The sequence below is a fragment of the Lampetra planeri genome, chromosome 2 (genome assembly GCF_965212315.1).
Source record: "Lampetra planeri chromosome 2, kcLamPlan1.2.h2, whole genome shotgun sequence".
Lineage (NCBI taxonomy): Eukaryota > Metazoa > Chordata > Hyperoartia > Petromyzontiformes > Petromyzontidae > Lampetra > Lampetra planeri.
In genome coordinates this window covers 5,682,225-5,696,151 of record NC_136108.1, presented here as the reverse complement: position 1 = coordinate 5,696,151, position 13,927 = coordinate 5,682,225, and the positions used below count along the sequence as shown (strand labels likewise).

The 13,927-nt window shown below is 52.9% G+C and overlaps 1 protein-coding gene across 1 annotated transcript; it reads left to right on the top strand.

Annotated features, from left to right (window-relative positions):
* Nucleotides 1-10,735: 10,735 nt before the first annotated feature.
* Nucleotides 10,736-12,799, top strand: HOXA2 (homeobox A2). Its single transcript, XM_078604632.1, is given in 3 exon segments — nucleotides 10,736-11,136; nucleotides 11,139-11,208; nucleotides 12,033-12,799. Coding segments are annotated over 3 exon segments (1,143 nt in total). The 5' UTR covers nucleotides 10,736-10,815; the 3' UTR covers nucleotides 12,785-12,799.
* Nucleotides 12,800-13,927: the final 1,128 nt, after the last annotated feature.

Below are 13,927 nucleotides of genomic sequence, written 5' to 3'. Positions count from 1 at the left end.
TTAATATATACGCGATCTAACTAACAAAACAAACAATATTATAGATACTGGTCGCGAAATCCTACATGTTAATCGGACAAAGTACACAGACGTCCAGACATACATAATATCTAGTGCTTGGGTACACAGACGCGCAGTCAAGTACACAGCCCATAGACTACAATGTACACAGGCTCACAGTACACGGGCACACAGACACGTGCATCTGTGCACTGATAAGTACACTGCCACGCAGTAGTAGTAGACACAGTAACATAGACACTGGGTTCAAGTACGCGGAGAGGAAACACGGACTCTGTGCGCAACACAGACACTGCACATCACAGGTCTCTGGACAATACATGGCCACGAAGTACAGTACAACATCGTATACACGCAGACTTTGCGCGAGACGAGCGCACAGTGCACAGATACGCGTGGTGTACACAGACGTCCACAGACACGGTGTACAGCGTATACACGGGGTACATAGTACGCACACACTTGTACACACACAAAAACAACAAATATCCCCCCCCCCCGGTATAGCCTTAGCATACTTATGGGGCAAGTGCTGTTCGCGAGCACCAGTGAAGGCTGGAACGGCACACGAAGTATATGGTGTGGCCGGAAAATCTCTCCCGGACGCCTTTGTCTTCCCGGTGGTGATGTTTACACATCGCACTAATTTGAGGTGGAGTCGACCTAGGGGAGGCCCACGACTGGTTCAGATAATCGTCGTCGCTGGTTTAGGCCGAGAGCGGGGACTCGAACTCGGGTGGCAAGGGTTCGTAGTGCAGCGCGCTAACCGTTGCACCACCGCTCCCCACACACACACGCGCGTACGTACGTACACACATTCACCGCGTGTACACATATATAACAAACATACACTTGTACACAGACGCAGGGTGCACACAGGAGTGGAACACAGGCACTCGTACACAAAAGGGTTAACACAACAGACATGACACATGTTATACTACTCTATACAGACATCGGGTGTACACTTAGACGTGTACACATATCCGTACGGTGGAGACACGCACGGGAATGAAACACACGCAGCTCGCATGCGAACGCAGATATGGTACACAACCACCTGTACACAATAACAACACGGCGGGGAACATTGACGCGGTGCACAGATAATGATGTACTCGTGTACACAACCACGGTACGCACGCGAAGGACGTTTTACTTCGTACGGGGACACTCGCCTTTGCACACGGAGACATGCCACGCGGACACACGGCACGCAGACACAGGGTACGACGCAGTTGTGCGAGCGTACGCGTGGCTCAACAGCTAGGGGACACGGAGACACCGTCCGCAGACACGCCCCGAGTACACTCAGAGACAGAGTACACGGACACGTGGCATACACACACGTGGTACACAGACACCCCGCATAGGCGCACGCGCGTGTACATAGATATTTTACAAAGATACAGGGTACAAAGCGACAGGGTACGCAGGCACATCTGTGCACACGTCATATATCTGGTACACAAGAGGCGCGTGTACGCATAGAGTTCCGCAGAGACACATTTGTATACGCAGAGAATTTGTACACACGCAGACACACACACACACCTGTACACACGTGTGTGTGTGTGTACACAGCCACGCCCGTGTGCTCAGAGAGAGAGAGAGAGACGGAGGGAGGAGGCGGTGAGACCCCCGTAAGCCTCGAGTCGCGACCAACTTCCATCCGCACGAGTCCAGGAAAGGGAGGGGGGGGTCCCGTAATGCGCAAAGACAATTGAAGTGATTATTTATTTAAATATCATGTAGGAATGTCTAGAAGCTAAAACCAGCGATGCATTGCACTTTCTTTACATCGTGGTTGATCGTACGCAATCAATTATTATCGACAACGTGAACTTGTCAGCTGCTCGCGTGGAGGTGGTGGTTGGTGGTGGTGGTTGGTGGTTGATGTTGGAGAGAGAGAGAGTTCAAGCCCTGGCTGTAGTACGGAGGGTTCAGAAGAAGCCGGTAGCTCCCATCGCGAGGCGAGCGTGTGTCACGTCTCTGAGCGATGCCTTTCAGTATTTCATTTCGTACATTGGCTGCCGAGTTGCAGTTTGTTTTTTTTTCGTTGGGGAGGGGGGGGTTGCTTTTGTAACGTCGAGATCACGTTGCTTTGATTATGTGAGGGTATAGTGTTCTTATCCGTCTATTTAATGTATATAGACCCGGTGTTTTACCAAGATGAATTAGGTAGCTTTGTGGTTTTAGGTGAACGTCCGGTCTCATTTAGGGAGGGGACTCGGACCAAACAAGTTAAGAAACGGAACCTTTTTCTATGAATTCCCCCCTTCCCTCCCCCCCACACACTTTTGATCAAAATAGTTTCCCTTAAATAAAACTGTTGTTCTATGCCGCTCGCCTGAAGTCGTTGTTGCGTCCGCGGGCCTCCGGCTTCACGCAGCTGCAGCTGCTGCTGCTGTTGCTGCTTCTTCTTCTTCTGCAGCAGCAGCAGTAATCGGGGCCACGTCGCCCCTTCGAGTGATTGATCGGAGGGCCGAGCCCGGGTCGGGTCCGGGCTGCTGGGTCGGGTCGGGCCCGGGCTGCTGGGTCGGGCCTCGGGGCTTCTTTTTTTGTTCACCCCCCCCCTACTACCCCCCCCCCCCCAAACTACCCCCTTACCCCCCCCCACCCCTACCTACCCCACGCCAGCTCCCGAGTCGCGATTGTGGAAGCGCCACGCAGACGCACACGTCACCAAGAGAGACAAAGATTCCCTCTCCCGATGGCCTCAACAGCAGACTGTTGGGGCAAGCGCTGTTGGCGAGTAGCACCCGTGAAGGCCGTGGCACGGCGCACGAGGCGGCGCGCGGGGTGACCAGCGGCACCACGCCCGGCCGCCTTTGTCTCCCGAGCGGCGATGTTTTACACCTTGCACCATTTGATGCTGGCTCGTCCTAGGGGAGGCCCCGGGACCACGCACGTGGACACACGCGCACACAGACACTCAACCGAGGCGCTTCTGCGTTTTAAACATCGATTTATTGGGAGAAGGAGCGAGAGAGCGGGGTTTCTCGTAATTGCACCGTGCCGAGCCGATGGTACCGAAAAGCGGCGACGAGAAGCGAGCTGACTCGACACAAACTCGACGTGCCCGTGCCGGGACAGCATAACGGAACAACAACAGTAAACCTCACCCCCCCCTCCCGTCCCCGCGCGCTCCCCGTGTTAATGAGCAACCGCGTGCAGCGGAAGAATGTGTGAGTGCACGGCGCGCATGTAACATCACAGGGTACAGGCAGGCAGCTGCACGCAATACGCATATACACAACGCGTGCACAGTGTGCGAGCCACGTGCACGCAGAGCGGGCAGCGCTGCATGAAACAGCGCAGTGTTTGTCTGCGTGCCCGCACACCGCCGCGTTAACGCATTCGAACGCGCACAGCATATTTCGCGTTGGACCGGCAATCATTAATTCATTGATTTCACATTTTAAGAGTTCACTATGAATGAAAAAGCAATTCAAGCCCGCCACCACCTTGAAGCTTGGGGGGCATTGCGCGCGGGCGAGTTGCGACCGTCCTGGGCCCCGGCCATCGCACCGTCGCCGCGATGACGCGCCCGCTGGTAAATGACGGCGGCGTTCAGCGTTGGCGCTCAACGATAAAATGGCCGGAGAGCTGTAGTCGTGCCTCCTACACGCAGCCCTGGTAGAGCGCCCGCCGTGTGATGGGAGAGTGATGGATGGTGGGTGTTTATGTGCACACAAACGTGAGTGCGGGTGGGTGTGTGTGTGTCCAGTTGTGTGATGTGCACACACATACACCGCGAGTGAGTGCGCGTATGCTTGAGTGTGTGTATGTGTGTGCATTTTTTAACGTGCATTGCTGAATTATATATTGTTTTAAATACAGAGAGAGAGAGCACATGGCAGTGTGTACGCCTGTGTGTCTTTTCTGTGTGTGCAGAATTCGTTGGATGTGTGTTTATTGTGCGCACCAGCGTTTGCGTGTCGTGTAGTGCGCGCACACACACGCGCGCGTGTACAACGGCATGCGGGTGTGCATTTTGATGAATGCTGTACTGGGGGGTGTGTGGGTGTGCACACGTTCGTTGTGTGTGTGTGTGTGCGTTGATTTGTCGACGCGTAGGGCACACACGTCGTGTGTGTGTGTGCGTGCCAGTGTATGTGTGTGTTGGTGAGACGGAACGTGCACAATAGGGTGTGTGCGTGGGTGTGCATTCCCGTGTGTATTCTCCTGACGTAAAGAGCAGAGCGTGGGTGTGAGTGCGAGGGTGTTTTTGCCTGTACGTGTCAACGTGTGCTCGATCTGCTTTTGTATTAGAACGCGCGCGTTCGTATATCTGTGCTTGCATGTGTGGTGCATAGAATCATAGGTGCTCGCTAATATCGCTTACTCCCCAAAACGTCTGTTAAGGCTAAACGGGGGGGGGGGGGGGTTCTTTGTCCTTGTGTATATGGCCTGCGCCCGAGTGCGTTGTCTGTGCTTTGCTTTTTTTCCTTAGCTGTATAACGTGTGCGCGTGTACTCAACGCGTAGTTGTGCCTGTGGCCGCGCGTGTGCGTTTTGCCCGTTCGTATATTAATGTAGCTGCGTGTGTTCACGTGCGTTTAGTGCGTATTCGCATGTACAATTGTGCATTCGTGTGAATTATATGCGTTAACGTGTTTGTCCACATCTGTGTGTGCCTGCGTGTACGGTATGTGTTCGTATCTTAGTATATTTGTGTACCGTATCCGTGCGTGTATTCGCACGTACACCAACATTAGGATAATTTTGTTTATTCGTTTTCGTGAGTTGTAATGATTAACGAATGCGTACATTTGTACGCGGCCACTGTGTTCGTTTAACACGTGGCAGGCTTTCGCGACCAATATCATCCATCCATAATAGAGGGTTTTTTGATTAGATCGCGTGTTCGTTTTCGGAATTTTGAGTGTGTGTCTCTATAGTTGCGTGCCTATTTGTAATTAAGTGCACATTGCGTGTAAATTCGTGTGAGTACACAGCGTATGTACACGTGTGTTGCACCCCCACACTCGATTTGTACTTTTCCTTTGTGTACACATAGGTGATAACACACGTACTGTCCTATCAATGTACTGTATTCCTGTGTACATCATGTATATATGTATGTATGCGTGTGTCATAACCGCACTCATCGCCAAGAGGGTGTTAAAGGCTACACGGGGGATCTTTGTCTTTATCTTTGTTTGCGTATTATAAGTACACTCCACTATACGCATGCATTTGTGCGCGTGTATATTCGGGTGTACGCGTGCGCTTACCATTGTAATCACATCCTATAGCACGTGCATATTCGCGTCAATATATTTGCTAATTTGTATGCGTGTACGTATGTGCACGTGTAATATTGCACGTTCGTGTGTACACCTATATTTCGCGTGTGTGTACACATTCGTGTGTGTGTGTGTGCGAGTTTCGAGGCAGCACGGCCATTATACGGAATAATAAATCCTTGTATATGTTGGCAGATGCGCGTAACATCAGCCCACGCGTACACTACACTGTGTGTGCGTATATTCGTGTGCGCGCGTGCGTGCACATTACGTGTGTTATGCGTATATTGTTTAATTCCCCAACCCCCACCACCCATTGTGTTTATAAATCGGTGTGAATAATTGCCCTGTCTGAATGTATGTACGTATAGGTGCGTATATTTGGTTCGCATGTTTTCTGGGTGTGCAAATGCGTGTAGTTATCGGTGTGTATATGTATTAGTATACGTGCGTGTGATGTAAGCACACACGCACACACACTAACATTTAATTTGCATATCGGCGCGCGTTCATTGTTTTTTCGTATATTTGTCCGTGTGTGTTGTAATAAGTACTGTATACGTGTGTGTGTGTGTGTCATATGAACATACCACCAGCCCATGTTATTGTGGATAACTGCAGGCTATTGTGTGTAGGACCATGCGTATCTATTTGCGCGAGTGGGTGTATCGTTTGTGTTCTTGTGATATATGTATGTGTGATACGTGTGTGATACGTGCGTGTGAACACACCCCCTTTATATTTGTATAATTGGTGTGTGTGTGTGTATGATGTATATAATTATATGTGTGTAATATGTGCATACCCTTTGTGTTTGTGTATCTGGTGCGTGTGTGTGCGCGCGATATGACCACACATCGTTGTATATTTGGTGTGAATTTATGTGCGTAGGTTTGTGTTTGAGGTCGTGTGTGAATGTTTGCGTGATAAAAGCACGGCCCTCTGTATTCGTATACTTAGTGTGTGTATGCGTGTCTGTAGCTTTGTGTGTGTGTGCTAAGCACACACAGCTGTACGTGTATAATTGGTGTGTGTGTGCGATGTGTGTGAGCGAGTGAGTGTGTAATGCGTGTGGGTGTGCGATGCGTGTGAGTGAGTAAGTGAGGGTGTGAATGCATGTGTGAGTGAGTTTGTACGGCGAGTGTGCGATGTGTGTGAGTGAGTGTGAAGTGTGCAATGTGTGTGCGAGGTGTGTGATGCGTGTGACTGTGTTGAAATGTGAACACCCCTCGCTGGGAGAGACATCTCGGGTCTGTGAGCGAGATTTCTGCACGGATCGGATTGGTACTGTGAACGGCAGAGACAGGCAGTAACATATACACATTTATTTGCTTATTCTTCTGCAATAACGGCATGCTGCTGCTGACGATTAACAATAATCTAACAATATAAATCCATCGCGCAATTCTCCGGAGCAATTACGAAAACGCGCGGTAGGCACATTTTGCCACAATATTCGAGAGCGGCTTTAGCATTTGCGACAACTCGTTCAATGGAAACTCGCGATGAATTTAATCTCGGCCGAGGTCTTCGAGCCGGACGAGACGCTTAAGCAAGTTGCCTCCCTTTCACCCCGCCGCCACCACCACCACCCACACCGCTTCATATAACGAGCAACATCATACACGTGCAACAACACGCGACAAGGTGGGGCAACAGCGGCCAACAACGATCCTTCTATTTACACGCACGATAAATCATATTAATATTATAGCCGGAGCCGCCGCCCTGTACCCGTTGTAACCTCACCGTGCGCATTATATTCGCTTAAAATATCGCGCGCCCGCCGTTCTGTTGAGCGCAAACCTCCCCACGCGGTGAAAGAGAAAAAAAATAGACAAAAAATACATTTCGCGAGAGGAGAAAAAAGAAGCAGCAGAAGAAACCCCCCCTCACCCAGCCACTCGGCCTCCATCGGACGGCAACAGCCGGCAGCAGAGAGCAACAACGGAGATCCGCCGTCCAGAGAGGCGAGAGGGACGAGAGCGAGCGTGGCGCCATATTTGAGTGCGTTAGACCCCCTTTGTGTCGCTTCGGTTAACGCCACGATTCCGTCTCGACATCGCGTGCGAAACGTGCAAACTGCGACGTCGTTAAACATAATGGGACTGACACTTTTACACACACACACACGCGCGCGCACGTACGCGCGTACGCTCACACATTTTTTTTAGTTTGTTATATATATTTTTTACAGTCCGTGTATATTAAAATAAAAATGTGTGTGCGCGACCGCGTGTCACACACACACACGAGAGAGATACCACGCACATGCAATGCCTAGTCGCGTACAGTATATATTTATTGTACACATAAAACTAATGCCTGGCTATAAATCGTGGACATTGCAAACGCCCCCCCCCCCAAATCCTCTCCTTCTCCGCTCACGAGCGCGCCTGTTGTTGTTGTTGTACGTACGGTGGATTGGTCTCGTGACGGACTCTGCAGACTGCATGTGCCATATAAAATGCCAGCGGATGCGTCTCCTCTTAATGTCGGCTTCAAGCGCCTATTATGAGCACTGTAAAGCGCGAATTAATCTCAATTATGGAGCGTCGCCCCCCCCCCCCGCCCCCCCTATTTTACATTCAAAATCTGCCGCTCGGGTCCCCACTGTAAGTCGCGCGTTCATAACAATAACCGCGTGTTTTTATTTCATTATTTCGCAGCATTGACCCGCGCATATTTCTATTAAACGCGTTTATAAAATAATAAAAAATCATAATTTCCGTGATAGTAGGAAATCGTAATAATAAAACAGCAACGATTAACACCGACGTAACGATTGCTAATTTTATTTATCCGCCGTAATTTCGGCGCAAGAGTCGTGGCATGACACAAAGGACGCAGCCACTCCCATCGACATGTAAACGTGGGGACGATAAATTCGCACCCCCCCCCCACATCACCACCACACCACACACAAACGACAGCACATTGTCCTCACTTGTTTACATTTTAAACACTTCTCTCGTCTCCTTCTTGGCGCATCTCGGAATCCCTCCGAGCCCTGTCCGCACCTCCACAGCCACACTCACCTGCACGGAACAACGGAGCAGAGCTCCCCCCGCCGCCCGCGTAACCGCGGTCTCTTGGCCCCTGTTCCATGAGTCCGAGGGCCTCGCGACTCCAAAGTCGCGCCTCTCGCCAATATTTAAACCCAACATCTCTGTATGCGCGGGCGGCGGCGGCGTCGTCGGCTTCTTCTGCTGCTGCGGCGACGGCGACGGGCGTCGCGGGAGATAACGAAGTCCCCGCACACCCACGCGCAAACTTCCCGCACAAAGGTTACCGGGATTCCGGCCACAATCGTTCCCCCCCGAGCGACGATGCCCTCCAGGCCGCCCACACGCCGGGGCTCCCACCCCCACTGCCCGCTCGCCTCTCCCCCCGTGCGCAGTGGAGGCAGCCGCGGGTTGCGCGGGGCCCGTCCGGCCCTCGGTGTCGTGCTCGGGCCGCTTCGGGCCGCGCGGAGGCCCCGCGGACATCAACACACACGGCCGTTGCCAGAGCCCTTCTCTCGCGTTCTCGCATCTCGGGGGTTTGTGTTTCGCGCGCGCCTCAAGACGAGTCCGGTTGCAGCCCGGCCAGTATTTTGATAGGGACCGCTGAATTCCTGAGTATTTGTGCAGGGCAAGAGCTGTCAAGGCTCGCCCGGCCGGGAAGATTGATAGCGAGGGGCTCCGGAAAGACCAGTCCTGCGACACAACAATACACGCTCTCTCACACACACACACAACACCACACCCCACGCGCACAGCGCCGACGCACGCACACACCACCACACCGCATCCTAACATCCTGAACCTTGTAGAGTGCGCGGTGCACACTGCGGTCTGCGTGCGTGAATTGTGATCGCGGATGAAGGCGCCCTCATTGCAAAGTCGTTGCCCGCGAGCGAGGCGCCCTCGCCGCACGTTTATTTGTGTGACCCCGGGGTGAACCTGGCCCACGACACGGGGCAGCTCTGAGACTGCATGTGGCGTGTTTATGAGTAAAACAGGAGCAGGGCCGCTCCTCCTTCTTCTCCTCCTCCTCCCTCCTCCTCCTCCTCATGACCTCCTCACGCACGTGTCGCGTTCCCGGCGGCGCACATTGCGCGCCGAACGAAGACGGCGGCCGTGGAATGATGAGAGAAAGGTAAAATGTGACCTGTGTTGCAGATCCATAAATCCATCATTGACATTTCTCCCCCACCCTCTCCCTCCTCCTCCTCTTCATCCTCCGCCGCCTCCCTCGGCAACACTGCCGCTTGACGCGGCCAACTCGGCCACGACCTCGCTTACTCGATTATCGCAGACGCGTTTAGTACATTTCTATTATTTAATTTATCACGGTTTCTGTAATCGACGCCCCCCACCACCTTAATTTTTTTTGTTTTTTTTTATTGAGGTGAGGTGGGGGGGGTCTCCCTGCCTGGGCGCGTTCTCTGCTACCGTCGTGAGCCGCGGCCGATGCCCACGACGAGTCACCCCAAAGCAGCGATAAACATCAAATTACACCGCTAAATGCATCTGTGCGAGGTGGGGGCAGCGGTGGGGGCGGTGGTGGGGGGGGGGTTGTGGACCTCGCGGTTTATCTTGGCCGTGTATCGCCGCGGCTTGTACCGGGAAGGTAGAGAGGGGTGGAGGAGTCGTGGTGGTGGTAGTGGTGGTCGTCGTGGTGGTGGTAGTGGTCGTGGTGGTCGTGGTGGTGGTCGTGGTGGTGGTCGTGGTGGTGGTCGTGGTGGTGGTGGTCGTGGTGGTCGTGGGGGGAGGTGGGAGAATCATCGTGTTCTGAGGGCGCCTCCGGACCCGCGGATTTGTCACAACTTTCGTTGCTGATTAATGGTCGCGGTCGCCTCGACTTAATGGCTGTGGGGCGCTCGTCGTTGGCGTTATGATTTAGTGTTGGTGGTGGGGGGGGTGGTAGTGGTGATGGTGGTGGGGGGAGGCATGCGCCGTGCCCACACGGGAGGAGGAGGAGGATGCCGCCGCGGCCACCGCCGACATCAGCGCGTCCTTACGAGCCGAATCTAAACGGGGCCGGCTTCTTTGCGTCGTCGACCTCGCCGTAGACGTATCTACGGCGCGTTATCTTCAAGAACTAACAACAACAACCGCCACCACCACCAGGACGACGACGACGAGTAGGAGAAGGAGGAGGAGGCGGACGAGGCGTTCCCCAGTGCGCCTGCCTTGTGGATCAATCACGACTCACACAATGCGCTCCCTTCCCTTGGGCCGCCCGCCGCCTATTGGCCGGGCGCGCCCACGTGACCGCCGCCGCAATCGCTCCGATTTCAACGTTGTCTCGGCGAATTCAATAGTTTTAAAATAGCCGCAGTCCCCATACGGCCCGTAATCAGTGGAATTAAGAAGAAGAAGAAGAAAGAGGGGGGGGAAGGAGGAAAAAAAAAGAAGGAGAAAAAAAATTATATACAGACCTTCCTTTAAAAAAATTACATTTTTATTTTTGTGTCTTGTGTGTGCGTGTGTCAAGAAATACGTCGCGCTGCGCTTCCCCCCCCCCCACGTCTTGCTCAGTGCTCCGTCAAGGCAGCGATGAACTACGAGTTTGAGCGGGAAACGGGGTTCATCAACAGCCAGCCCTCGCTCGCCGAGTGCCTGACAGCCTTTCCCCCTGTCGCCTCCGTCGCCGCTGAGACATTTCAAAGTTCATCAATCAAGGGCTCGACGCTTTCACCCCCGACGACGCTCAGTCCTCCTCCTCCTTTCGAGTCGATCATCCCGGCTCTGCAGCACGCCACTCGGCCGCCAGCGAGCCGGGCAAGGGCGGCTCCCTCCGGTCGTCTCACGTCCTCCTCTCATCCTCCTGAGTATCCGTGGATGAGAGAGAAGAAATCGTCGAAGAAACAACAGCAGCAGCAGCAACATCATCATCATCAGCAGCAGCAGCATCAGCAGCAGCAGCAGCATCTACAACCCGCGCCTCCAGTGCCATCGTCGGTGGCCGGGCCCGTCTCGCCCACAGGTCAGCTTCGACGGATTGACGCTTGTTTAATTTGTTGTTGTTGTGCTTCATCAGCTCTCTCTCTCTCTCTGTCCTCTTCATCTCACGTGCGTTCGTTCGCTCTTTGTGCGTCGGATCACCGCGCGAGCGTCACGGGGCCCCTGGTGATGTGATTAGGAGACTTTGTTTTGGTAAATATCGCAGTCGTACCGTGAACTCCCCTTTTTGTCTTTCTTTTTTGTTTTTCCGCCTTTCGATCTCGACCCCGTCCGTCTCGCGACAACTGATAAGGACGCCGTTTGATTGGCAGCCGGTGGCTTAAAAAGTTTTTTTTTTGATGGCCAAGAGCAGTGAGTTTGAGTTGGTGGGGTTGACCAGAGATGGGGGTTGGTTGGTGGTGGTGGTGATGATGATGATGATGGTGGTAGTGGTGGGGGTTTTCTCGCAAACTCTCTCTAGAAATGACTGTTTATTCAATTAAATGTTTGACAGTCGGTAAATAATGGCCAGCCCTTGGACGATCTATAAATACGCTTTGGTGTTGACGGGGGACGGCTTCAGCCACCGCGAGCGGCCATTTTACAGCAGAAGACGCGCGATGCTTTTCGCGTTCGGACAGAGTGGATTTGACTTTTGAGTCTCACTCGGGAGTCTCTTTCTATATCTCTCTCTCGGTGTCTTTATTTTGTGTGTGTTTGTGTGTGTGTGTGGTTGTTGTTGCTGCGCGCGTCTGGGTGTCCCCACTGTATTTTCTCTCCATCCATCCACCACCACCACCTCCTCCGGCGTGCGTGCGTGTGCGCTACAGATGACTCCTTAGACGAGGACGGTGCGAACGGTGGCTCCAAGCGGCTCCGCACCGCGTACACCAACACGCAGCTGCTCGAGCTGGAGAAGGAGTTCCACTTCAACAAGTATCTCTGCCGGCCGCGGCGCGTCGAGATCGCCGCGCTGCTCGACCTCACCGAGCGCCAAGTCAAAGTTTGGTTCCAGAACCGGCGCATGAAACACAAGCGACAGACGCAGTACAAGGAGAACCAGGACAGCTCGGACGAAGCCTTCAAGAATAACAATGGGAATTCTGATCCCAGCGTGGAGCCCAATTCCAACTCGTCCGTCGCCCAATCCTTAATCAGCAATGTGCCCGGCGCTCTGCTGCAAGAAAGGGAAGTCTACGACGTTCAATCAAACGTGCCAATCCATCAATCGGGCCACAACTTAAACAACGGCGGCGCGCCCAGGAATTTCAGCCTCTCCCCCGCGTCGAGCGGCGATGAGAGCCCCGGGCCTGAGGACGAAGGAGTCGGGCAGCCGCATCATCAGCAGCAGCAGCAGCAGCGAGCATCGTCCAGGAGCCCCGAGGCGAGCAGCCCCGACAGTCTGAGCATGCCTTCCCTGGAGGACCTCGTCTTCCCGGGCGACTCCTGTTTACAGCTCACGGCCACCAGTATGCCCGCATTACCGGACGGCTTAGAGAGCACGCTGGACCTTTCCACGGACAATTTTGACTTTCTCGAAGAGACTCTGAACTCCATAGAGCTGCAGAACCTGCCCTGCTGAGAGTGGAGGTGCGTTTCGGGGGGGGCTGGGTGGGTGGGTGGAATTGGGGGGCACCAGCAAACTGCAGCAGCAGGAGGCACAGAGCACTTGGGCGATGCTGTTCTCGTCGCGAAATTCACTTCGCGTCTCGTTTTTTTGTCAGAGTTCGTCCGCGCGGCCCGCGGAGTTTGTTGCCACCGGCGGGGCGGACGAGGTGAGAGTCTTAAATATTAAAAACTAAAAAAAAACTTTAAAAAACATTATCATTGAGGCGAGGGACGGTGATCGCTGCCCGATGGAAGTGAAGGGGATGTGAACGACGCTGCGATGTGTTTTTTGTATGTTTTTTTTTTATTACCGCGGCTCTTTTATTATTGTTATTTTTTTTGGTTTGTTTGTTTAATTTTGAACAGTTTTAATAGTTTACAAACGGAGAGTACAAGTTGGACACGGGCAAAACACGTTAAGGGCACCGCTCTCGTTCTATTCACGTACCCACCTCCTCCCCAGCTGGGATGGATAAGTGGACATGTTACAAAGCATTTATAGTTGTTGTATAAAAGTAGTTTACGCATTATGTTATATGTATCTTTTTGAAAATATTCAACAAGTATATAGGCCCGTAGGCGCAATAGATTTCGACTTTAGCAACTTTTTATTTTATTTCGGTCACAAAAACTAGTTTCATGCGTTTCTCTTTAAAAACAAAAAATAATACATAATGTTGTTTCATCGCTCGACAACCACGCATTTGCCCACGTGTCGTTAATTCATCGTTTAATTTAATTAATGTCGCTTTGGGTTATTTTTTTTTCGTGTTGGGTTCGGCGAGATCCTTCCTAATTTTCACCCGCGTGGAAGCCAGCAGCCTCCTCCTTGCTGGAGGAGCGGAGAGAGAGAGACAGAGAGAGGCAGAGAGAGAGAGAGCTGGCGGGCGGGCGGGCTCGCGAGGAGAGCCGCTTTCTCGCTTATCAGCGCGACCATCTCAAGAGCGGGGTCAACCCCTCGACGCGACTCCTCGATCGCCGCGACAGTGTTACCACACACACACACCTAAAACTATCCCCACATCGAGCCCCCTATCGGGGAGTTGGGGGGGGCAGAAGAGGGGGGGGGGTGAATAGGGTGCGGGGGTGGTGGGGGGAAACGAATGTGCATTGTATT